Raw genomic sequence first — 27,557 nt, 5'->3', positions numbered from 1 at the left:
ATCACTGAAGAAATCAAAGACGAAATCAAAAAATACCTAGAAAAAAAGGATGAAAACACGACGACCCAAAACCAATGGGATGCAGCAAAGCAGTTCTAAGAGGGAAGTTTACAGCAATACAATCCTACATTAAGAAAGAAGAAACATCTCAAATAAAGAACCTAAACTTACACCTAAAGCAATTAGAGAAAGAAGAAACAAAAAAAAAACCCCAAAGTTAGCAGAAGGAAAGAAATCATAAAGATCAGATCAGAAATTAATGAAAAAGAAATGAAAGAAACTATAGCAAAGATCAATAAAACTAAAAGCTGGTTCTTTGAGAACATAAACAAAATTGATAAACCATTAGCCAGACTCATCAAGAAAAACAGAGAGAAGACTGAAATCAATAGAATTAGAAATGAAGAACGAGAAGTAACAATTGACAGTGCAGAAATACAAAGGATCATGAGAGATTACTACAAGCAACTATATGCCAATAAAATGGACAACCAGGAAGAAATGGACAAATTCTTAGAAATGCACAAACTTCCGCGACTGAACCAAGAAGAAATAGAAAATATGAACAGACCAATCACAAGCACTGAAATTGAAACTGTGATTTAAAATCTTCCAACAAACAACAGCCCAGGACCAGATGGCTTCACAGGCAAATTCTATCAAACATTTAGAGAAAAGCTAACACCTATCCTTCTCAAACTCTTCCAAAATATAGCAAAGGTAGGAACACTCCTAAACTCATTCTATGAGGCCACGATCACCCTGATACCAAAACCACAAAGATGTCACAAGGAAAGAAAACTACAGGCCAATATCACTGATGGACATAGATGCAAAAATCCTCAACAAAATACTAGCAAATAGAATCCAGCAGCACATTAAAAGGATCATACACCATGATCAAGTGGGATTTATCCCAGGAATGCAAGGATTCTTCAATATATGCAAATCAATCAATGTGATACACCATATTAACAAATCAAAGGAGAAAAACCATATGATCATCTCAAAAGATGCAGAGAAAGCTTTCAACAAACTTCAACACCCATTTATGATAAAAACCCTCCAGAAAGTAGGCATAGAGGGAACTTTCCTCAACATAATAAAGGCCATATATGACAAAGCCACAGCCAACATCGTCCTCAATGGTGAAAAACTGAAAGCATTTCCACTAATATCAGGAACAAGACAAGGTTTCCCACTCTCACTAGTATTATTCAACATAGTTTTGTAAGTTTTAGCCACAGCAATCAGAGAAGAAAAAGAAATAAGAGGAATCCAAATTGGAAAAGAGGAAGTAAAGCTGTCACTGTTTGCAGATGACATGATACTATACATAGAGAATCCTAAAGATGCTACCAGAAAACTACTAGAGCTAATCAATGAATTTGGTCAAGTAGCACAATCGAAAATTAATGCACAGAAATCTCTTGCATTCCTATACACTAATGATGAAATATCCGAGCGTGAGATTAAGAAAACACTCCCATTTACCACTGCAACAGAAAGAATAAAATATCTAGGAATAAACCTACCTCAGGAGACAAAAGACGTTTATGCAGAAAATTATGACACTGATGAAAGAAATTAAAGATGATACAAATAGATGGAGAGATATACCATGTTCTTGGATTGGAAGAATCAACATTCTGAAAATGACTCTACTACCCAAAGCAATCTACAGATTCAATGCAATTCCTACCAAACTACCACTGGAATTTTTCACAGAACTAGAACAAAAAATTTCACAATTTGTATGGAAACACAAAAGACCCCGAATAGCCAAAGCAATCTTGAGAAAGAAAAATGGAGCTGGAGGAATCAGGCTCCCTGACTTCAGACTATATTACAAAGCTACAGTAATCAAGACAGTATTGTACTGGCACAAAAACAGAAATATAGCTCAATGGAACAGGATAGAAAGCCCAGAGATAAACCCACGCACCTATGGTCACCTTATCTTCGATAAAGGAGGCAAGAATATACAATGGAGAAAGACAGCCTTTTCAATAAGTGGTGCTGGGAAAACAGGACAGCTACATGTAAAAGAATGAAATTAGAACACTCCCTAAAACCATACACAAAAATAAACTCACAATGGATTAAAGACCTAAATGTAAGGCCAGACACTCTAATAGTCTTAGGGGAAAACACAGGCAGAACACCCTATGACATAAATCACAGCAAGATCCTTTTTGACCCACCTCCTAGAGAAATGGAAATAAAAACAAAAATAAACAAATGCAACCTAATGAAATTTCAAAGCTTTTGCACAGCAAAGGAAACCATAAACAAGACGAAAAGACAACCCTCAGAATGGGAGAAAATATTTACAAGTGAAGCAACTGACAAAGGATTAATCTCCAATATTTACAAGCAGCTCATGCAGCTCAATGTCAAAAAAAACAAAAAACCCAATCCAAAAGTGGCAGAACACCTAAATAGGCCTTTCTCCAAAGAAGATATACAAATTGCCAACAAACACATGGAAGAATGCTCAACATCATTAATCATTAGAGAAATGCAAATCAATACAAAATGAGATATCGTCTCACACCAGTCAGAATGGCCATCATCAAAAAATCTACGAACAATAAATGCTGGAGAGGGTGTGGAGAAAAGGGAACCCTCTTGCACTGTTGGTGGGAATGTAAATTGATACAGCCACTATGGAGAACAGTATGGAGGTTCCTTGAAAAACTAAAAATAGAACTACCATACGACCCAGCTATCCCACTACTAGGCATATACCCTGAGAAAACCATAATTCAAAAAGAATCGTGGGCTTCCCTGGTGGCGCAGTGGTTGGAAGTCTGCCTGCCAGTGCAGGGGATGCGGGTTCGTGCCCCGGTCCAGGAGGATCCCACGTGCCACGGAGCGGCTGGGCCTGTGAGCCACGGCCGCTTAAGCCTGCGCGTCCAGAGCCTGTGCTCCGCAATGGGAGAGGCCACAGCAGTGAGAGGCCCGTGTACCGCAAAATAAATAAACAAAAAGAGTCGTGTACCAAAATATTCATTGCAGCTCTATTTACAATAGCCAGGACATGGAAGCAACCTAAGTGTCCATCAACAGATGAATGGATAAAGAAGATGTGGTACATATGTACAATGGAATATTACTCAGCCATAAAGAGAAACAAAAGTGAGTTATTTGTAGTGAGGTGGATGGACTTAGAGTCTGTCATACAGAGTGAAGTAAGTCAGAAAGAGAAAAACAAGTACCATATGCTAACTCATATATATCGAATCTAAAAAGAAAAAATAGTGGTCATGAAGAACCTAGGGACAAGACAGGAATGAAGACACAGACCTATTAGAGAATGGACTTGAGGATATGAGGAGGGGGAAGGGTAAGCTGGGACAAAGTGAGAGAGTGGCATGGACATATATACACTACCAAACGTGAAGTGGATGGCTGGTGGGAAGCAGCCGCATAGCACAGGGAGATCAGGTTGGTGCTTTGTGACCTCCTAGAGGGGTGGATTAAGGAGGGTGGGAGGGAGGGAGACGCAAGAAGGAAGAGATATGGGAACATATAAAGAAAGAAAAATTTAAAAAAATTAAAAAGAGCACTATTTCTGGAAATTGTTAGGGTTAATTTTCAGATTTCATGGAATTAAAGACTGAAGAGGTGGTGAAGAATTGGTGGGAAACTTAGTTCAGAAGTGTGGGTGTAAATGGAAGCAGAACCAAAGCACAAGAGCTTCAGTAATTGAAATGGTAAGAGACATTTTATACAAGGGAATCATCTGAAGATATTTGTCAGCAGGGGGAAGAGGATCTCTTAGAGTGAGAACTGAAGATGTGGGATTGAGGGAGCAGGGGAAGCAAGAAAGGATGGATCCAGTCAAGGAGGAACATGGAGTGATAAATCTTGGGAGAAGCAATGCTTCTTCACCTGAGCATGAGAGGGTAGTGGTGGGTAAAAAAGGGAAAAGATTAAAAGAGATTGTAATTTGGAGAGAAGGACAATTTTAAAGAATCCACATTGATAGCATAGACTGTTAAATTTATTTTTCTTATTTTTACAGATAACATTTTCCTGTGTAGTGCCCAGTTTGCTCTGCATTCTCTTAGCAAACAGGATAAATAAATAAAAACTACCTAAATAATGCATGTGTATGTACCAGCAGTTACTGCATGTTTATTTCTACTGGCAGTCTATTCTGATTTGTGCAGAGTTTCAGGAAGTACTCATAGGTAAGCATCTAGGATCCTTAGGCACAGACACAAAAGTAACTTAGCCTGGATTTTTGTATTCTTCCTCACTCTTCTTACTTTATCTAATTCACAGCATCATCTTGTGTCTGCAGAAATATTGAAAGCTCCAAATTATTTTCTCAGCTGATTTTTTGATAGATTATCTGTAAATAGCCTGAAAGAATATTATAGTCTAAGAGTTTATGGTTTTTCAAGACATCCTAAGAATCTATAGTAGTTCAAGGCAACACTTGACAGCTAGTCTATTTTAGCTGTCAGGTGTGAAATGCTCCTTCTATACATTCTATTATTTAAAATGATCATGAGTTTTAAAGAAAATTAACTGCTACACTGAGCAATCTCCACAGATTCTTGGAATTGCCCGCAGGGAGTAATAAAGTATGCAGAAACAATTCACATTTGGACTTTTGCACACAGTGAAGCCAAGGGTATTCAATGAAGTATGCAATCCTTTCTGAGTGTCTGTCCCGTCACTCTAGGGATAAGACACAACTGTTTTGAGGGTAATGTCAGAACAACTTACCATCACCAGTAAATGAACGTGGCCACATTGCTGGTACCCGAAGACTAATAATGGACAGTGACAAACATTTCACCAACTATGCCTCATACACAGACTTTCTCTGGGATCTAGAAGGTGTGATCACAGGGGATGAGCACTGCAGCTAGTGCCTATTTAGAAGGCTTCGGCCAAAAGTAAGTGCACCATTATTTTTTCTCCTGGAACAAAATCTCCATGAATTTAAGCACCCATTTTCTAAAAAAGTAGGATTGTTTTAAGTTCACCCCAAAATAAGTGAGATTTTTAAATTATTATTTTATCTCATTGTTTCATCCATTTTGACACAAAATCTTATAAGCAAAGCCTATCTCTAACAAGGGAAGTAACCTATTTTCATCATTATCATCATCATCCTCACAGATAGCAATTAATGATCACTTACTATGCACCAGTCACTTATGCACTCTTTTTTATCTTACTTCATCTTCCCCAAATTTCAATTAGGTAATTTTATTATCACTATTCACATTGAAAAAAATAAGACTACTAAGCACAAAGATGTTAAGCAATTTACCCAAGCTTTTAAGTCATGATGGGAACCCAGTCCATCTGAAACCAGTTTCCCTGTTATCAGCCACTACCCTGTGAGGACTTTCGTAATTCTACCATGTATTCATTGCTAATTTGTTTTTAACAAAAACTACACTGATGTTAGTATCCATCAACATTCCATTGCAGCAAGTGATATCCAATAAGATTCCATTTCACCAAGGGGCCTCCAATAAAAAAGGGAGTCAATCATTTTATCCTGAATTAAGTTTTCATATATATACCACAAGAAGGCATGTTTTCCTTTTTCAAAGGTTTGTGTCTTTATGTATTAACTGAGGATGAGGATGGTTTGGTTTGAAAGAAGATTAAATTGAGGATTCTATGATTAAGATTGTCTAAAGTTTTAATAACAAATTTAATTTTATACAGCTGTTTGGAACGAGGCTATCAGATATTTTACTTTTTAATTTAGAAAAGTAAGGCATGAACCTTGGTTAAAACAAGATTTGTGGGGCTTCCCTGGTGGCGCAGTGGTTGAGGGTCCGCCTGCCGACGCAGGGGACGCGGGTTCGTGCCCCAGTCCGGGAGGATCCCACATGCCGCGGAGCGGCTGGGCCCGTGGGCCATGGACACTGAGCCTGCGCGTCCGGAGCCTGTGCTCCGCAGTGGGAGGGGCCACAACGGTGAGAGGCCCGTGTACCGCAAAAAAAAAACCAAAAAACAAAAAAGATTTGTGGGTGACATTAAAAAAACTCTTAGGCACTATTACTTCTGATACTATGGTAGACAATAACGACAACTACAAAATCACATCTTTTGTTGTAGTGCTGCATTCAGAGGAAGTAAAGGAATCTCCAAACAGAATCCTCCCTCCTGCTCCAGGAAGGGGACAAAACCCTGCTGATACACGAAAAGTGAAGTCATCCTGAGGACAAGTGATTATATTAAAACTGGAACTCAAAAACTAAGTGTACAGGGAGCAAAGTGGGGGTGCAGGGGCTAAAGCCCTTATTAGGTCAGAGACAGTGGGATGAACATATGACTGTCCCAGGGGCTCCTGAGAAGACAGCAGTTTTCAGATCTCCTCCAAATCCCACCATAAAAACAGATAGCAAAGGCCATGGACAATATTTATTACAAAATGGAGTGAACCCTAAAGTACTTGTGAATGGGGACAACTGGCCAGTCAAACACCCACCAGGTATCAGTGTTTGCAGAAGAGGAAGCAGGAAGAAACAATGGGGATTCTGAGATACCTGAAAATAGGGAACCCTACTAGAGCCAACAGATATTTTCTGAAAAGTGAGTCAGAACAACTTGAGATCATCAGTTGAAACTGGGAGGGACTTTGCCCAGTCATTAGCAGGTGAGCATAAAGTGTTCACCGTGAGGTCTGAGTGCTGATGCCATCAGGTACCCTATGACCTTGAGAAACTGATAAGCCAGTGTTGACTTTCAAGGCAGGACCCCTCAAATGGTAAGAAGCTGCTAGGAGTGGAATAAAAGTTGAGCAGGACAGGGACAATAGAGACAAAGAAAGATAAGGTCAGATAAAAATGAGGGAAAGAAAAATAAATAGGACCTCATAATCAAAGTCCCAAACACAAAAAGACCATCATGAGTAACAGTCTGAAAAAGCAACAAACAACAAATTTATATCACAAAGTACTTCAAATACTGAGATTTTCTAATTCAAAATTTAATATATATGAAATGATTTAAGAAATAGAATATAAATTTATAAGGACAAGCAATAGGAGATTGTGAAAATAACAAATAAGATTTGAAAAGTAATTTATAATAAAAATATAACATATAAAAGCTCATTGGATTAGTTAAAATAATATAGAGCTCAAGATATAATTAGTGAATATATATATTAGAACTGATTAAATTCTAATCAGAATAAATATGGCATCGAGACACAAGGAGATGAAAAATCTGAAAGAGATGTTAAGAGAGAACAAATAATATACATACATAACAGATTCCTAATCAGCAGTAGGAAATAAATTAAGACACCATATTTGAAGAAATAATGGCTATGAATCCCCCACATTGGTAAAAGAAAAAAAAATTGTGTCCTGGAAGCACTTCACAATAAAAAGAAGCTCTTGTTCCAATAAACTACAGTGAAACTGTAGCAGATAAAAGGCAAAGAGAAAATATATTTAAAGAAGCCAACTCTGTTTACAATAGCCCGGAGATGGAAATAACCTAAGTGTCCATCATCGGATGAATAGATAAAGAAGATGTGGCACATATATACAATGGAATATTACTCAGCCATAAAAAGAAACGAAATTGAGCTATTTGTAATGAGGTGGATGGACCTAGAGTCTGTCATACAGAGTGAAGTAAGTCAGAAAGAGAAAGACAAATACCGTATGCTAACACATATATATGGAATTTAAGAAAAAAAATGTCATGAAGAACCTAGGGGTAAGACAGGAATAAAGACACAGACCTACTAGAGAATGGACTTGAGGAAATGCAGAGGGGGAAGGGTAAGCTGTGACAAAACGAGAGAGTGGCATGGACATATATACACTACCAAACGTAAAATAGATAGCTAGTGGGAAGCAGCCGCATAGCACAGGGAGATCAGCTTGGTGGTTTGTGATCACCTAGAGGGGTGGGATAGGGAGGGTGGGAGGGAGGGAGACGCAAGAGGGAAGAGATATGGGAACATATGTATATGTATAACTGATTCACTTTGTTGTAAAGCAGAAACTAACACACCATTGTAAAGCAATTATACTCCAATAAAGATGTAAAAAAAAATTCTGATAAAATACTAACCAAAAGAAATCTGGAATAATTATAATATCAAACATACTACACTTAAAAAAAGATCCCTATAAGGAATACAGAAGTTATCATATAAAGATGAATGTTCAGTTCACCGGAAAGATATAATTAAACTAGTATAAAACTTACAAAACAGTTTTTAACATAAAAATTGAAAAAACTATAGGCATAAGCTGATAACTTTCCATCATAGTAGGGGATTTCAATACAGTTTATTCAACTATTGATACTTCAAATATTCAAAAAATTAATGAAGATACAGAGTATCTTCACACACAAACTTGACTCAACGGATATAGAATTGTGCTTCCAACTATTAGAAAATGCACATTATTCTCAATAATATATGGAATATTTACTAAAGCAGACAATATATTAGTTCATAAGATAAGAGCTCAACACATTTCAAAGAATACACCATTTTCTCTGACCAATACACAATTAAGTTAGAAGTTGATTAAAAGAGGATTATCTTTATAATTCCCATAGGTTTGGAAATTTTAAAGTATTTAAAATTCTAAAACTTCCATGTAATATAATAATTAAAAAATTACAATGGAATTAAAGAATGCTTAAAACTGAATGATAATACTATATATATACAAGCTTGGGAGATGCTGTTGAAGTAGCACTTAAAGGAAAATTTATTGCTTGCCATGTGTGTAGAAAGGGTAGAGACTAATAAAATAAGCATACATATTAAGATGTTTAAAAATGAACACAAAAATCTTAAATAAATCAGAATCAAAGCAAATATACATTAATAGAATAGATTAAAATGTATTTATTCACAAAGTACTATACTCTACAGCAGTGAAAATGAATGAACTATAACTACACAGAAACAATGATGAATCTGAGAAGCATAACATTAAGTAAAAAATCTCAGAATACGTCTTATAATATGAAATATATATGAACCGGTGATAAAATTAAGAAAAAAAATCAAAAGAATTGAAAAAAACACACCAAAATTCAGTGTTTTAGTTACCTCTGCCAGGAATCAAGAGATGGGATGGGGAGAGTCCAAAGGTAGAGTCACATTATTTTTAGTGTCTAGTTTTTAAATATACACATATATGTTATTTTGTTTATGTACAATATCAAATAATAAAATACTTTTAAAGAACAAACACTCATGGAACAATTTGAGTTTGTGGAGGAGAAAAGTAAATTCAAATTCTAACATTAATCTGTATGCAAAGTTAAATTACAGAAAAGGATAATCATCTCTCTTGTTAAATCTTCATTTCCTGAGGAATTATTTTAGAAATGGGAAGGTCCTTTTTTTTCTCTTTCTGTTTTTAAGTATATAATCAATCTCTTGGCTTAAACAATGAAAAAGGCAATTATAAAAATAATAATTTATTTAAATCAATGAAGATGTCTTTTTAAAAAAATGGTCAAACAATTTTTATAGACCACAGGGAGAGATTTAATAGTCTTAAAATTTAAGTGTCTGCAATTTAGTTTATTTGGGGGAAAATATTTTGGTCAACATTAGGCAAATCAATTCAATATATAACTGGCATGATTAACACTATTTAAACTAATTTTTAAAACTAAGCAAATAATGTTTCAAGACTTTTTCTACAGCTGCATCTTAATCAGACTATTACGTTTTCTCATGCACTGCTAGAAATGTGACTGGCATATGTTGTGTAGTAACAAAATTGATTCAATTATTTGAAAGTTAAAGTGTTGATATGCTACCATTAGTTAATTGCATATTATTTTTTATTAGCAACTTAAGTAGCCTGAGATAACATAAATAATATGATTTAGTCATGAATTAACTCTTATGGGACTTTTAGGTTGGATTTGATCTCTTTAGAAAAGATCATTATTTTAATTGTTTATAAAAGGAAATTACAGATAATATCAACATAAAGCAAAGCATACTCTTCCTGTGTTTAAGAATTTAAGAGAATTCATTCTTTTTGCCACTAGGTTATCATTTTATAATTCACTGACTCATTAATAGTTTCATGATTGTCTGAAAAAGTGAAATCTTCTTTCAAATGGCAAGAACATGCTTATTAGGAAATTCTGGCTTTCTAAAATTCTTAAAAAGTTTCACTCCTTGGACATACAATCAATAAAAAACAGGTTACGCTTTTTTTGTTGTTTTTTATTTTTGCGGTACGCGGGCCTCTCACTGTTGTGGCCTCTCCCGTTGCGAAGCACAGGCTCTGGACACGCAGGCTCAGTGGCCATGGCTCACGGGCCCAGCCACTCCGCGGCATGTGGGATCTTCCCGGACCGGGGCACGAACCCATAACCCCTCCATCGGCAGGCGAACTCTCAACCACTGCGCCACCAGGGAAGCCCAGGTTACGCTTTTATTAATGACAGGTGGTATACTTCGGTTATGTTTAATTATAATCTTTTAAAAGAAGTCCTTAACCTAAGATATACCAAACATGTAAATTAGGAAAAAGACTATTAGCCTTTACATCCATAGACATTTTAATTTTACCTGTGCTTATTTAAATTTTCAGACAAATTTCCAAGGTAGCTGAATTTGATATCTAAAATATCCATCATACTTTAATATTGATGCAAATTACTTATTAATTTACCATATTTATACAAGAAAAAAATGCAGAACCAAAAAAAATGAATGAGCATTTTAAAAGTTAGAAAGTATTAAAAAACAAATTGCAAATGTAAGCTACAAGGAAGTTGTCTAAAACATGGAAATCCTGACTAGTTCTCTGCTGGGTTTGTTTGAAGTTTTATTAAAAAGTAATTAATTTCTATAACAGATTAAATTTATCAGTATAGCCTTAAAAAGTTAAATTCATTATTTTAATAGCAAAATTAGATCTCAGGGAATTTATAATGATCCAAACCTGTCTATGCAGATAATTTTGGTGAGGTGCTAACAGTAAAATCCTCACTATTTACTATCAGAGAAAAATATTACAGAAAAAGATGTCCAAGTTAAATTTCAGCACAGAATCATCTCAAGAAATGTTCTTACTACATCACTCGTTTTAAAATACTCATTTTGAGGGGCAAGCCAACCTAGCTTTACTTAAATGTTGACTATTAGATACTAAGAACAAAAGAACTATGGATTCCTATAAAATCTTTTTCCTTGATACCCCAACACCCACTACGATAAATATATTGTCAGTGTCACAGCTACGTCAAGAGCCTTGAAAATCTTCTAGGTGCAAACCTTCCCTTGGCACCATTTGCTTTTTAATAATGTATTTTCTCATTTCTTTGTTTTATTTCATGTATTCCCTTTGGGCAAGTTCCTGGGGAATGATGTTTTAGGATGTACAAGGGTTTTTTTTTCAAAGAAAAAGTTTTCCAAAGACTTAAAATATTAATATCAATAAGAAATGGTTGCACTGTTTAAAATTCAAAAATATGAATATTTCTTTTGCTTTTAATTTTTAAGGTAATAGATCTTAAATATAATACAATCTCATGCCTCTTGATGTCTTCCTGCAAACTCCATGGAAAGGTAATTATTCATTATATATTTACCATATATACAAAGAAAAAATATAGAATGAAAATTAAATGACTATTTAGAAATAAAAAAGCTACATCCTTTGAAAAAGTAAATTCTACAAAAACAGGCATTGATTAATCCATAATAGTCTGTGAATCATGAAAAATTTGATTTTGCAATGTAATTTTCACTGATGTAATAGAGAAATGTTATTGCATTGCTGATTCTTTTTTATCCCTATAATAAAACTCTAGGTATTTGAGAATCCAGTCCCATGGGATGGTTTCAAGAATCTCAATCAGAGCAAGCCACGAGAATTCAGAAAGAGATACTGCCCCTCTCTTTTACATCAGTCTTTTCCCACATATTAACAACCTCACACACCCCCACCAAAAAATCTGGTAATGAATTACATTCTCTGTGCATTCAGCACCAAAGCAGAAAAAATGACCTATCAGAGGTGGAGGACCTGATCCTGTTCAGAAGACAAGAGATACAGGCACTAGAGTAGAGAATGTGGTTGGAAGGAAGCAATAGGCTCAAAGCAGGAACTATTTCTTGAGCCTCCTTTAGCTAAAGACAATAAGTAACTGAAAAATAAATAAGAAGTCTGACAAAAGAAAAATTATATAATGTTGGAAAAGGTTCAGGAAAAGAACAATGGTTCTTTAGTTTAAATGATCTTTAGTATGTTCGATTTAATAAGTACCTGAGGCAGTTTTTGATAGTTGCCTGTAAAAAGGCATGTCAAAAAATATGTGCTATAAAAATATAATTTTCATATACTTAGAAACCAACTTATTAAAATGTATCATTCCATGATGCCCTGGACATTTATATCTTATTATCCATAAGAAGCAATATACTTTCTTCCTCACACCTTTCTCTTTTCAGTTACTACTCTTATTCTTACTACTTCTATTACTACTATTCTTGTGAGATTAGACTTTCTGACAATTCCTTCACATTTCACTCCTTTATATAAAATAAGCCACGGCCTTCTGTGGCAATAAGTCTAAAGTTTTTTGGCTTGAAGGTTCTCTACCTCATAGTTTCACCCTACATGTCCTTACTTTTCACTACTTTCTAACACAAGCCAAAGCAATCTTAAGAAAGAAAAACTGAACTGGAGGAATCAGGCTCCCTGACCTCAGACTATACTACAAAGATACAGTAATCAAAACAGTATGGTACCAGCACAAAAACAGAAATAGAGATCAATGGAACAAGATAGGAAGCCCAGAAATAAACCCACACACAAATGGTCAATTAATCTATGACAAAGGAAGCAAGAATATACAATGGAGAAAAGATAGTCCCTTCAATAAGTGGTGCTGGCAAAACTGGACAGCTACATGTAAAAGAATTAAATTAGAACACTCTCTAACACCATACACAAAAATAAACTCACAATGGATTAAAGACTTAAATGTAAGACCAGACACTCTAAAACTCTTAGAGGAAAACATACGCAGAACACCCTATGACATAAATCACAAGTTCCTTTTTGACCCATCTCCTAGAGAAATGGAAATAAAAACAAAAATAAACAAATGGGACCTAATGAAACTTAAAAGTTTTTGTACAGCAAAGGAGACCATAAACAAGATGAAAAGACAACCCTCAGAATGGGAGAAAATATTTGCTAATGAAGCAACTGACAAAGGATTAATCTGCAAAATTTACAGGCAGTTCATGCAGCTCAATATCAAAAAAACAAACAACCCAATCCAAAAATGGGCAGAAGACCTAACTAGACATTTCTCCAAAGAAGATATACAGATAGCCAACAAACACATGAAAGAATGCTCAACATCACTAATCATTAGAGAAATGCAAATCAAAACTACCTCACACTGGTCAGAATGGCCATCATCAAAAAGTCTACAAATAATAAATGATGGAAAGGGTGTGGAGAAAAGGGAACCCTCCTACACTGTTGGTAGGAATGTAAATTGATACAGCCACTATGGAGAACAGTATGGAGGTTCCTTAAAAAACTAAAAATAGAGCTACCATATGACCCAGCAATCCTACTCCTTGTCATATATCTGGAGAAAAACATAATTCAAAAAGACACATGCACTCCAACGTTTATAGCAGCACTATTTACAATAGCCAAGACACTGAAAAAACCTAAGGGTCCATCGACAGAAAAATGGATAAAGAAGATGTGGTATATATATATACAATGGAATATTACTCAACCATAAAAAAGAATGAAATAATGCCATCTGCAGCAACATGGATGAACCCAGAGATTATCATACTAAGTGAAGTAAGCCAGACAGAGAAAGACAAATATCATACGATATTGCTTATATGTGGAATCTAAAAAAAGGATACAAATTAACTTATTTACAAAACAGAAATAGACTCACAGACATAGAAAACAAACTTATGGTTACCAAAGGAGAAAGAGGGAGGAGGAATAAATTAGGAGTTTGGTATTAAAATATACACACTACTATATATAAAATAGATAACCAACAAGGACCTACTGTATAGCACAGGGAACTCTACTCAATATTTTGAAATAACATATAATGGAAGAGAATGTAAAAAAAAAGTATATATATATATATGTGTTGAAGTGAATCACATCACTGTACACCTGAAACTAACACAGCATTGTTAATCAACTATATTTCAAGAAAAATTTTTAAAAAACACAAGCCCCCAACTCCAGCCAACTCTTCCTTTGATTGCCTCTATATACTATGCTTGTTTGCCCACTGTGAAATAATAGAAAAATATATATATTAGTCTTTGCTCCTAGTTCCTGGTATAAAGCTCGTAAATCCCTTGGAATTTCCTGGGTGACAGGAGAGTCTTTTGTTCTAATTTGGCAATGCTTGGTGGGCCTCTAGATAGGGGTTTGTCATCAGAAAGACCAAGCCAGATTAGAAATGTGGCACTTTCAGCCTCACACCCCACCCTCCAGGAAGGGGAGAGTGCTAGAGATTGAGTTAAGGATCCATCATGCCTATGTGATGAAGCCTCCATAAAAGTCCCAGAAGTACGAGGTTCAAGAATCTTCTGAGTTGCTGAAGACATCTACATGCCAGAAGGATGGTGCACCCCAACTCCATAGGGACAGAAGCTCCTGTGCTCGGACCCTTCCAGGTGTCGTCCTGCGTATCTCTTCATCAGGCTGTTCATTTGTATCCTTTATCATATCTTTTATTATATAATAAACTGGTACACCTAAGTAAGCTTTCCCCTGAGTTCTGTGATCTGTTCTACCAAATAATTTAATACAAGGGAGGGATGTCATGGGAGAGTCTAACTTGTAGCCAAGTAGGACAGAAGTTGTGGATAACCAGGGGACCTACTATTTTTGACTGGCATCTGAATTTGAGGAGCAATCTCATGGGACTGAGTCCTTAACCTATGATATGCTAACTCCAGTTAGTATCAGAAATGAATTGAATTGTAAGACATCTAGCTGGTGTCACAGAGAATTACTTGGTGTGAAAACAATCCTACTTGCATGGTGTCAGAAGTGTTAGGAGTGTGGTAGTAGCGTGAGAGTAATGGAGAAACACACAGGAGCAGTGAGTTTCTTTATACCCTCTTTTTCCAATTATCCAATCCTAACCATTTTTAAATACAAATCCTGGAGTTACCTCCTATATGAAGTCTGTCCTGACTACCTTTGGCTGTAGGGTAAGAGTACGGAGTGGGATAGTTTCAGAGGGCTTTCCTGAGCATGAAATATAAGCTTTGCTCTTGAATCAGTGAGACAATTCTGTACCCTTGTAATTATTTTCCTTTTTATAAACGCCTGAAGCAAGTCCATGTGGGGCTCTATTACTTGCAGTCAAAAAAATTTGAATGAGATATATGGCAAGTACCACCTTTACCAATTGTCTTGTATTGTCCTCAGTACTCACTAAATGTTGAACATAGCAGAAGCACTCAAGAAACACTGAGATCTGCTCTGCCCAATGCAGTAGCCACCGACCACCTGGGCTATAGGGAATTGAAATGTGACTAGTACAAATTGAAATGTGACTTAAGTGTAAAATACACACACAATTTCAAAGGCTCAATTAAAATTATGTAAATTATCAATATACTTCTATATTGATTACATTTTGAAATAATATTTGTATATAGACAAATAAAATTAAAATTGTTTTCGCCTGTTTCTTTTTACCCTTTAAATGTGTCTACTTGAAAATTTAAAACTATGCATGTGGCTCACATGACGTTACATTATATAGCACTGATTTAAAATGATTTGTCTTCTTAAATCCAGAAACATGGGAAGGAAATTTGCTATTTCCCAGAATTTTAGAATTTATAGGGAAATTTATAGTTGTATCCTGTATAATTTGAGCTATCCATACCCAGATTGTGGCATTTCAGAGAGTATTTTCTGAGAGTTTGGTCTCTTTATGTTATATACAAGATTAGATCCATTCCTTACTATGTATTCTTCTCAGATATATAATTATAATTAAGCTAATGAGCATTAGAAAACAACAGCAAAGGAAACATTATTGCTCAACTATATATGCTCTGTAGCAAATTTTTAGTGACTGAGGGTTTAAGGCAGAAGCAGGATTATTTATTCCATTCTACCTCAATCACTGAAAAGACATGTATTGAATGCAAGTCACTTTAATCTTCAGGTTCAAGAACATGTATTTCTGCTACAAGTTATTTCAAATAACGTAGTTTAGTTTTTTGAGTTTCAACATAAATAAGATGAAATAAGATCAAATTCCTGTCAGAGGGTTTAGTACGAAATGACTCAATCTCTGAACACGTTAAAAAATAAATATTTCATGAATTTCAGCTTGAAATTCATACTGTGTGCCAAAGAGAATTTATCATCAATACAAGCAGTACTTACTTGATACTCTTGCAGGTTTTTCTGCTAAAAATAAAGAAAAAAAGTCTTGCTTAACTCAGGTAAAATGCAAAGAAATTATATATACATCAATAGGCTATATAAATGTATCTAATATCTTTAGACTTTCTTCCTTATTGTTAGGAGTTGGTGAAGAAATGTAACTCTATTGCCTGATAACATGGATCTTTGTAAGCTGTGACAAAGTGAGAGAGTGGCATGGACATATATACACTACCAAACGTAAAATAGCTAGCTAGTGGGAAGCAGCCGCATAGCACAGGGAGATCAGCTCGGTGCTTTGTGACCACCTAGAGGGGTGGGATAGGGAGGATGGGAGGGAGGCAGACACAAGAGGGAAGAGATATGGGGACATATGTGTATGTATAACTGATTCACTTTGTTATAAAGCAGAAACTAACACACCATTGTAAAGCAATTATACTCCAATAAAGATGTTAAAAAAAATGGATCTTTGAATAACTTAATTGCTTTTATGTGTTTCACAGCATATTTATGCTTTTTAAACACTCATTAAAATCAGCAGGATCTTTTTTAAATTGCTTTGGTTTAACTATAATTATACCTAACTCCAGTGAAATTGCTTTGTATGATGTAATTAATCTAAATATTTGCTATACAGTTTCCAAATTCCATAAAATATATTATTGAGAATTATTTTCCTTTCAAAGATGAATAAAGACAAATAACTACCCATTAGACTATAAAATATAAATCTTAAAAAGCGACATGCAAAATCAGCTTAATTTTTCATAATCATTTATTTATTAGTTTCAATGAGGGATTATAATTCTTCAAATATGTTTTTCCATTAAACTGTATGAATGTAGGACAAAGATATAAAGTGGAATGATTGTCCCAAATAGTATAGCAGACATTCTAACTTTCTGAAACAAAGAGGATTGGTAACATCTATATTCCATTAACATTAGTCTCATTTAGAGGGCTAGGTTTGAAAATATAATTTTTAAGGAATCTGCATAACATGTTTTACTTTGAGACTTGTAGAGTTTCTGATATAAACCTAAGAATTACAAATTTAGAAAAGTTAGGTTAATGCCAACAGAAGGGTTTATTTTTGTGGGGGGGATACTTATGTTTTCGGTGATATTATAGCAGCACATGTATAAAATTGCAAAACAAACAAAATAATTCAGAAAAATGCTTTAGTAAAGCTAATGTTATAATTTTTCCTTTAAAAATACTAGCGTTGGCTAAAGAGACAGGAACTTAGAAAGGAATAAAATAAACATTTATTGAGATGCAATGAACCATTCGTTGAGTGAAAGAATGAATAAGAATGTGCCTGTATTCTCAACCAGCTCTAGGTTGGACTTGTGCTTTCACATGTAACAATTTTTCCCTTCTGTGTATTCATAATATGAAGATCTTAGAAATAATGGACTCACAGAATAGAGTAAGAAAGGAGTATCCATCCAATGTCCAAATCCCTAGAATCCCTTGTGCAGCCCTCTAGTCTTAGCACTAATAGACCACTTCCTTGGGGACAAAGTGGGGTACATTTTATCTTTGGGCTGCTCTGATTGGTAGAAAGCTTTCCCTTATATTTGCCACAGTGTGGTAGGATAGTGAAATGTAATTGAATGGGCTTAAGTCTTTGATGTCACATCCACTTGGAGGCAATTCCTGTCTCTATTATGTAAACACTGAGATGTTAGACTTCCCTTCATCTAGCATTAACTCGGCTTTAAACTGGGAATGATAATTGGTCCTGTACTAAGGAGGAAATTGAGCTAATAATAGGAAAGGATATAGCTACAGGTATTCAAAATAATCCATTTCTTTTCATTCTTCTGGCTAAATATCTTAAAAGGTATCAAGTTTTGCAGAAAGTTCCAATATAAAAATTGTGTTCCTGTATCTTTGTACAAATTTGATATTTCTCTTATTCTAAATGTTACCCCTTAATATTACTGATAATTGTGTCTAGATATGCCCTGCCATTGCAAGTATACATACTACAGTAAGAAACAACAGGGAACCAGTGAAAAACAAGATTCCTCCCCAACACCTGCACCCCACCCCCGGTACACACACACACTAGAGATCTATGTATTTACTATGAATGAAAATTCTTGCTCAATTATGGTATGTTTATTTAGCACTTTAAAATTTAAGGCATTTACGTTTTGTTACATTTTGGATTAATTAGATTCGCCTAAAATTTTATGACCCAGACTACATAATTCAGCTGTACTCTTATAGTTTTATGATAATATCACCAAAATAGGTCATTTTCATTTTAGGTAAAGAACATCTACCTGACATGTGCATGCTGGCATCTGCCTTCTACTACCCACTTTGCATCTACATTGAATTAATTTCAAAGATCAGTATATAAATAATAAAAATATATACATGATATTAGCTACATTTTATGTAGTCATAGATAAAATGAATCTTGGCATCTCGGCTTCCTCTTTTTACTACTCTCTCATTCTTGACTGTAGTCATGCTGTGAAAATCTTTTGCAATAAAAGAGATTTTTCTTCTGGTATGTACTCAAATATCTTATGAAGGTTTAGGTTGTTAATAGTTTCTATTTCTCCACATTTCCTAGTTTTCCACTGAAATGTAAGCTTTCTGCTAGATTTCCTACCTGTCCACTTCCTCTGCTGTTAGCAGTAGTGTATACCTGCTAGACTTCCTTGCTTTAAAAAAATTTAGTGTTAATATTAAACACCAACATAATTCAGGCACCTCCACATCAACATAGCATTTGAATCTTTACAAAGTTCAAGATTACCTTTTGTCACATTGTGTAATTGAAGACTTTCTTTTCTAGTTGGCACTGTATATAAAGAAAATGTAAATTAAAATATGAATTTTTAAAGATGTTCATAAAATTTTGGTTCACTTCATCTCTAAGCTTTAGCAACGTGAGAATAATTTAAATGTTGTAAATATTTTCTTGAGGCTTTAAAAAAAATTTCCTTTCTACTAACACCTAACAAAAATAAATGACTGTTTTGTTTGCATAAACAAAGATATAACATAATCAGTGATTTCAGGGTACTAAAATGAATTAGAGCCCATGGACAATGGGTCATTACGATTAACTGAATTTAGGTATAAACCAGAAAAAAAGTGTCATCTTTTGTTGCTAACAATCTTTTTGGTATGGCTAAAAATGCTTTCCTCATGACTCGATAGAGTATTTCTCTGATGATTAAGGCCTTTTCAAGTTTTTTAGATAACTACATGGAAATCAGTGATTATCATATTATATTATGTAGTTTACTAAATAAATAAACCTAATGTTAAGAAAAAAAGCAACTTACAATGCAGCCTCTAACTAGCTGCTCACCAATGACCCAACACATGACTGCATACTGAAGGAGTGGCCTGCCATCCACTGCTCCTTTGACACTGCCATTACCACATAGCCAGGATTATTGACCACATTTCTTTTTTTAATCAGACCAGCAATCATCATATACATAAACAAAAGTTTTATTTAAAATTGAAATAAATTTTGACTCAAAATATTTTGACCTCAGGGCCTTTCAATCTTTTAAAAATTACCTTTTTCTTCTTTAAGATGTTTCATTTCTGCTTTTTCTATAGAGATAAAATGGTAATTAGAATCATATACATATTTATTCATAAGTCTTCCTAAGGTTTGGAATTACATATTTTGTAGTCAATATTTACAATTCAGGAGTTATATGAAAAGAACTTTATGGTGCTAGTTTAGCAATAATAGGTGGAGTTTGCTTTTAGATCTAAATTTCTGTTCCCTTTAGATATCAAATAATAATGCAATTCATACACCCGTTGCATGGGTAACACCAAAATGAGCTGCGGTTCTGACACATGCTTTAAAATCAGCATCCGTATTTTCATGAATTGCTTTTAAGTAGTATAATTTGTGTAATTACATATTTTTGAATTCCTGTGTTTTGTTTTGTTTTTGTTGTGTTTTTTTTTGGTACGCCGCGGGCCTCTCACTGTTGTGGCCTCTCCCGTTGCGGAGCACAGGCTCCGGACGCTCAGGCTCAGCGGCCATGGCTCACGGGCCCAGCCGCTCCGCGGCATGTGGGATCTTCCCGGACCGGGGCACGAACCCGTGTCCCCTGCCTCGGCAGGCGGACTCTCAACCACTGTGCCACCAGGGAAGCCCAATTCCTGTGTTTTTGTCACTAATTTGATATACATGTCTTAAGACGTCTTTACCTTTACTTTCCTTTTCAGATTTTTCAATTTTCTTCTTCACTAGAGGGTAAAATAACAAGAAACCATTGGTTTATAAAACATAATTTTCTTACTCAATCTTGGAGTAAATATTTGGAGTTGAAATTTAATCCCATAAGTGAAAGGGGGTCAAGGCTCTACTTTTTCAAGATGTGAAGAGAAAGTCTCCCTCCCATGTGTGAGAACATACGTATTTTTGTTACCCTTGGTTACTTGGCTTTGTAAGGCAGAGCCCCCTCCTTTTGTTTTTGTTTTTTACATGCTTTGAAGTAAAGCTAGAGGAAGCCATGCATTTATTAATAAGTTTAAATGAGTAACAGAAAAAACTCTAAACTTTTTATTGTTATCTGTAGGAAATGGGAATTTGATCGGTGCTATGGATGCTCGGTAAATAAACTGTTGAGTAAAAAAAATGTAAGAATCACAATATATCTCTGGGCAAAATGTGGACACATACTTTTTAAAACAGAGTTTTGGTTGATGCTTTTCTTCAACTATATTTATCAGACAAGAGTAAGAAGGAAACCAATATTTAATGATGACAACAATGTATGTAGTGGGAATGTTATATATGTTATTTCATTTAATACTTATAACAAGTCTTTTGGGAAGTCATTATGCCTGGTCTAATAGATGAGGAAACTGGGAATCTGAGCTGTTAAGGTATTTTCCCAAATGTTACACAGCCAGACAGAGACTCAAATTTAAATACTGTTCCCACAAATCTATGTTACCTCCTCTTGGAAAGTAAATATTTACCTGATGCTGTTACTTCTGATGTTTCCTCTTTAGAAAAAAAAAAAAAATAGAAAAAAGGAAGAAAAATAAAAGGAAAGAATAGTTTTGTTTTTCAGTAGCAGACAACTGAACTTCATCTGCATGTATTTCCTATTAAATTCCAATAATAATGACAACAAACACATACACAAAATGGCAAATAGACATACTGGTAACTAATATTTCTGAAAACTAACTGGAATCTATTCTGGAAATAGAACCACTCTACAAATTAATCTTAAACAGTCGATTCATATATGGTAGAAAGAATCAATTTGAAGATCTTTGGGTGGTTTTCTCAATTACAATTATAAATCTCCATTACATAATTTTTCTTTTTTTTTTTTGGCAGTATGCGGGCCTCTCACTGTTGTGGCCTCTCCCGTTGCGAAGCACAGGCTCCAGACGCGCAGGCTCAGCAGCCATGGCTCACGGGCCCAGCCGCTTCGCGGCATGTGGGATCTTCCCGGACCAGGGCACGAACCCGTGTCCCCTGCCTCGGCAGGCGGACTCTCAACCACTGCGCCACCAGGGAAGCCCCTCCATTACATAAATTTTTAACACGATCTGCACATGTGCATGCATGCATTTATTAAATATTTATAAAGCAACTTCATGTATAAGATGTATTGAGTGCAATGGGTGGTGTTGAGAGATGAGATTTTAAAATATCACAGAAGTAAACTCAACTCATGATGACTACAGTCAGAGTAGTGAGACAAAACATAAAAATGTTATTTGTCTTAGCCTATGATAATGTAGAACCAACCCTTCATTTTGCTCTTTTAGTAAATTCATAGAACAATTATTTTTAAAAATATAACATGGCAGGCTTTAAAAAATATAGCTTTCCTCACAAATCAGTTCAAATGATAATATTTTCTATAAAACCGATACATTTAATTATCAGTCTAATATAACTTTTGTGGAAGCTATTTTCAAAGTTCAAGGAAAACTAGTTAAAACATTTTATAAAAATGAAGATGTAAAATAATGTTTCATAAACTAAACAGTATTTGCCAATAATTATGCTGATATTTCATATTAGTATTCTAGTTTTGACTTTCAGCCCTTAATTTTTGTAATACCCTTCATATTAGTAGCAATTACACAAACTAAATATACTAGAGATTTTTGCCAACCCAAAGAAAAACTTTAGGCATAACTTCTAGATACACTCTCGATTGATATGCAAATATTTCCCCCCAGGATAATGTCTGGGTCTTAATTTAATAGTACTAAATAAACAGTTTCATTTTTATGAAATTGCATAAAATTTCATAAATTTTCAAAAATTTCATAAATTGTTGCATTCTTACTACCATTTGAAATGCCAAAATAAAACAGTGATTCTGAAATACTAAAACAACTCACCTTCAGCTTTTGAAAAAATATGAAAATAAAAAGCTAATGTGTTAAGATTAAATAATTGAAGACAAGTATTCTGTGTTCTGAACTTTTTTTTTTTTTTTTTTTTGCAGTACGTGGGCCTCTCCTGTTGCGGAGCGCAGGCTCAGCGGCCATGGCTCACGGGCCCAGCCGCTACGCGGCATATGGGATCTTCCCGGACCGGGGCACGAACCCGTGTCCCCCGCATCAGCAGGCGGACTCTCAACCACTGCGCCACCAGGGAAGCCCTTCTGAACGTTTTTTTAACCCAGCAGTGACAATAAGAGGAATCTCCACACTGTGTTTACTCAATAAACCCTAACAAAAAACTGACAGTACATAAAAGAGAGATGCAACCACCTTTTTTTTTTTTTTTTTTTGCACAGGTATTAGTTATGGTAACTCTGTTAATTACACAGATAATGACAACACAAGTCATTTTAGGCATTTCTTCACATACCCTGGTATAGAGTAATGTGTCTAATAGGCACTCAATAAATACATGTTTAAGGATTAATGAATACAATACACACAAATATTCTTTGTCAGTAAGAATCATTTATATAGGTAATGGTGTAATATCTATTGCATTAACGAAATACCATACTAATTTTTACTGCATGTACAATTTAAAGAAACTATAAAATTAAAATTAATTAAATAGAAAATTCTTAAAATTTTAGAATAGTACACTTACGTGGAGTTGGTTTTGGTTTGTCTAAAAAGTAAAGAAGAAAAGAGAGAAAAGAAAAGAAAAAGTCAGTGATCATTTTCTAGCTATAGCTAAAATACCAGCCCTTTATATTTCCTAATTCTGTTTGTTTGAGTTAAAATAGGAAAAGACTAAACTTATATTAAAATGAGCAGTAGGCAATGCATTTTGAGTAATTTTTAAGTCATATTGCAATGAATTCCTCAAAGAAGTTGTAAAGCTTGAAAGTATAGGGTCTTCTTGGCCTCTTCTTATCCCTGTAAAGCCTCATATTTCATTTTATGAAAAATGAATGCTCAGGATAAATCTGAACTCCTTACTGTTTCTGAATGGCATAAAAGGTATATTCTGCCATGTCTTTTCAGAATACATATTAATATTAATTAATATTAACTATTTAAACTCTTCCAATCCAGTATTTTGAATAAAGAAGCTGACTTTATAAAATCTCAGGAAAGATAAGTGAATGGTGGGTGAAAAACACAAAGCTATACTATCTAAATACATGATTTTTTTCTCCAAAATACCTTGTCTTCTGAAATTATTAACTAAAAGCATTAGTTATGCAGTTTTACACGTAAATATTCATAAAAAAACTAGACAACATTTCATCATGATTGCGAAGAATTTGAATCATCTAAAATTAGGTCAACTAATTCATTAATGGTGGGAATACAAATTAATATAATTTTTTAAAGAATTAGGGATGTCTATAAAAATTACATTGAATGTATCATTGCACTAAAAAAATTTACTAATTTTACCCCAAAGATAAATTTACAAAACTAGACAGGTAGGTATATTTTTTATTGTATATCATTAAAGAAAGCTTGTTAGATAACTTAAACATAGGTCAATCAGAAACTAGTTAAGTAAACTGTATACAACTATACAATAGAATACTATTAATGAAGAAATGCTTTATGTACTGATATAAAAAAATCTTCAAAAATACATTCTTAAATAGAAAAACCTAGGGACAAAGCTATTTATAGTATGTCATGATTTGTGTAAAAAAAGTGGGAATATATATAATTTGTATATACATATGTGTATATGTCTTTTACATATATTGCTAGAAGGAGACATTAAAAAATAACAATGATTACCTATCAGACATTTTTGGATATTTTGGGAATGAGAATTGGTAGAATAGGAAAAAAGATGAGAGGGAGGGATATTTTCACAGTTAGCCTCCTATATGCCTTAGTGTTGAACCATGTCAAGTATTATATATTTTTTAAATTGAATAATAGTTGTAAAAGTATTAAGCTATTATAGAATGGGATAACTTCTATTTTAAGCAATTAAACCAAGTAGAAATTCATGATTAGTTTTCAGTGAAATATTATATGTGCAATTTGATAGGCTATTTTACAGTATATAAACAGTGAGTCAACATTACCAGTATGATAAATGATGTTAATATTGACATCAGTGAAATACTGAATATTTTGGAAGGGTCTTATGAACCATGAAGGCAAATACTATTTTGTTAATACTGCTGTATTATAATAGAATGCTTAGCAATCCATATATATTGGTTATAATATTTAGCCTTATATTAGATAAACTAGATTCTACCACAAAACCACAAGACTAAACATTACGAAGAAATAAAATGAAAGGTATTTATATGTTTTGCTTTAATTTTCAAATTTAATAAAAATAGTGAATTAGGACAGAATATAAACCAGAAAGGCAAAAACACCTGTTTTTATAGATGGAGATTCTTTTTCTTGATGTTCAGTTTTTTCTAGAGAGAGAAATCAAAATTAACTGGCACTCTGTAGATTGTTTGCATAGCAAGCAATTTAGTATTTACATATTTGCAGGTGATCCTCAGCATGCCTCCAAAGTCATTTGCATGTAACTTGGAATACAGAAAACATATTGCCATAGAAACACATCATAAACAAGGTCAGGTTCATTCTCAGGACATCCTGTAAGATACTTCGAAGGCGCTAGCCCTCTTAGGGCCATGTGGTGTAAGAAGAAGATAGAATATGACAAAAAGGAGAATAATAATAAGAGGATTTTTCTTTCTTTGCTGAAGGTTGAATCATTCTTTGAGGGTATTTCAAACCAGATGACATTTGCCTTTGGCATTTTACAAGCTCCCTTTTTACCTCTCTGACTCCTACTTCCTTTCTTGCCACATCAGAAGCAATTTGGTGCTGGTCAGAAGCAATTTGGTGCTAGTCATTGGTTTCTTGTTGAAAATGTAACCTAGACTTGCCTTATTCCAGAAAGTGCAACACTTTGTATTTTCATTTTTCTGGAACACCCTCTCTTTTCAGGTTCAGTTAGAACTCTCACAGATGAATCTCAAGTAAATCAAGGACATGACAGCTGTAATCAAAATGTAGAATTGATATTCTTCTCAGCCCTTTGAAAAATATTTGAATTAAAGTACATTTTAGATCTCTCTCTTTCACCAGAAGTGGAATTTCAAATAAAGCTATGTAGGGTAGGATATTTTGAATGGAATTGAGAAGATTTGGAAATATAGCAGATCACTGCCAAGTGTTAGTTCTTACTAATCACTTCCAGATTTAGTCCTCCTGAACTGTTCTGGTTTACCTGTCCTTTCCTTCCCTCATCCTGAATTTGGAGATTCTCTGAAATCACTACTATTTCCTCCCCATCATCTTGCATCAACAATGAAGTAAGTGGGGAGATGTGGGACCTATGTTGTCATAAGGTTTAATTGGATATTTGTAAATTAGGGATTGATAGCATTCAAGAATGAACTTCCATGAACTTAAGTTGTATAAATTTTAGTGTTAAATAAGCATGCACAATAAAAGAAGCCAATATTCAAGTTATTAAACTGTCATAACAACACTGCAAAAGTATAATAAATTAAAGTAAAAATAATATAAAATATATATTCAAAATACATGCAATAGGTTCTGGGAGGTGATTATGTTCTTTTTGGGCTCCTTATATTTTGCCGTATCTCCTGAATCACTAATATGACCTCCTAACTGGTCTCACCAAATTCATCTTTGGACCTTGTCAATTCATTTTTCATACATGAACCAGAGAATATTCGACAAAAGCCACTCATATCTTCATCCAAGCCTCTGTTTCACACATATATGTATGAACCAATATCACAATTTTGACACAATTTTGGACATATTTACTACCTGTGACAATGGGCAAATATTCACACTTTTCTGAGCCCAACAGTCACCTTTTAAACTCTACACCAGTAACATCTGTATGACTCCTGACCAATAAAATGGACAACCTTTAAAATCTATACTCATGAGGAAATTCCATGATTTTAATAAACAAATGGCAAACGTTTATAATTCATAAAATTATGAATAACATTAATACCAAAAACTAACTACCATATAATTAATGCTGCTTATAGGAAACAGATTAAAAACAGTATGTGGTTCATAACACCAAAAATTGTATATCATTTCATTTTCCTTTGTTATTCATTATGTATGTTTAAAAGATTGCCCATTTACCCTAACTTCTTAGTGTTATTTTATAGCCTGTATGGACTCATTCTTTTAGTATTAATAATAGTGATACAACATCCAAAGATTTCTTCTGTATAATTATACTGAATTATTAATTAGTAGTGAAAGATAAAGATGTTAAATCAAAGCTGCAGCAATAACGTTAATTTATCACCTATAGAGGTACTTTAGCCTTGGGCAATGCTAAAAATAACAATTGGGGAAAAAAACCGAGCAAATTGTTAAAGTTAAAATGGCCAAGCGATACTTTCCAGATTTTATTTTCATCTCTTACTTGTTGGTTTGGGTTTGACTGTGGAGAATGAAAGAAAGCAAATGACATATGATGAATACAAACCATGGGAAAAAATAACTCTTTAGCATTTGTATGTATTCCTTCTTCATTTTAAGTTCTCATCTTATCTTAAGCTTAATCCATTCTCTCTGAACACTATTATTTCACTGTCAGCAAATACATTAAACACACTGCTTATTGAAAAACTAAGATGCACAAAATTTTATGTAAAATTTGAAACAATC

General features: G+C 34.2%; 1 protein-coding gene across 17 annotated transcripts in view; it reads right to left on the bottom strand.

The window, feature by feature from the left end:
* Window positions 1–27,557, bottom strand: part of TRDN (triadin) — a 373,079-nt gene that overhangs the window by 15,128 nt on the left and 330,394 nt on the right. For 14 of the 17 annotated variants that reach the window (XM_067702211.1, XM_067702214.1, XM_067702210.1 and 11 more), the window contains 8 exons: window positions 27,313–27,330; window positions 25,244–25,288; window positions 23,518–23,538; window positions 21,414–21,440; window positions 20,637–20,675; window positions 19,986–20,021; window positions 19,207–19,251; window positions 16,422–16,445 (listed from right to left, as the gene is read on the bottom strand). In XM_067702211.1, the coding sequence (XP_067558312.1) occupies window positions 16,422–16,445; window positions 19,207–19,251; window positions 19,986–20,021; window positions 20,637–20,675; window positions 21,414–21,440; window positions 23,518–23,538; window positions 25,244–25,288; window positions 27,313–27,330 (255 nt within the window). The remainder of the gene's footprint in view (window positions 1–16,421; window positions 16,446–19,206; window positions 19,252–19,985; window positions 20,022–20,636; window positions 20,676–21,413; window positions 21,441–23,517; window positions 23,539–25,243; window positions 25,289–27,312; window positions 27,331–27,557) is intronic. The other 3 variants (XM_067702204.1, XM_067702205.1, XM_067702213.1) reach the window with 2 other exon arrangements.

This window comes from Pseudorca crassidens, chromosome 13 (genome assembly GCF_039906515.1).
Source record: "Pseudorca crassidens isolate mPseCra1 chromosome 13, mPseCra1.hap1, whole genome shotgun sequence".
Lineage (NCBI taxonomy): Eukaryota > Metazoa > Chordata > Mammalia > Artiodactyla > Delphinidae > Pseudorca > Pseudorca crassidens.
This window is presented reverse-complemented; position numbering and strand designations above follow the sequence as displayed.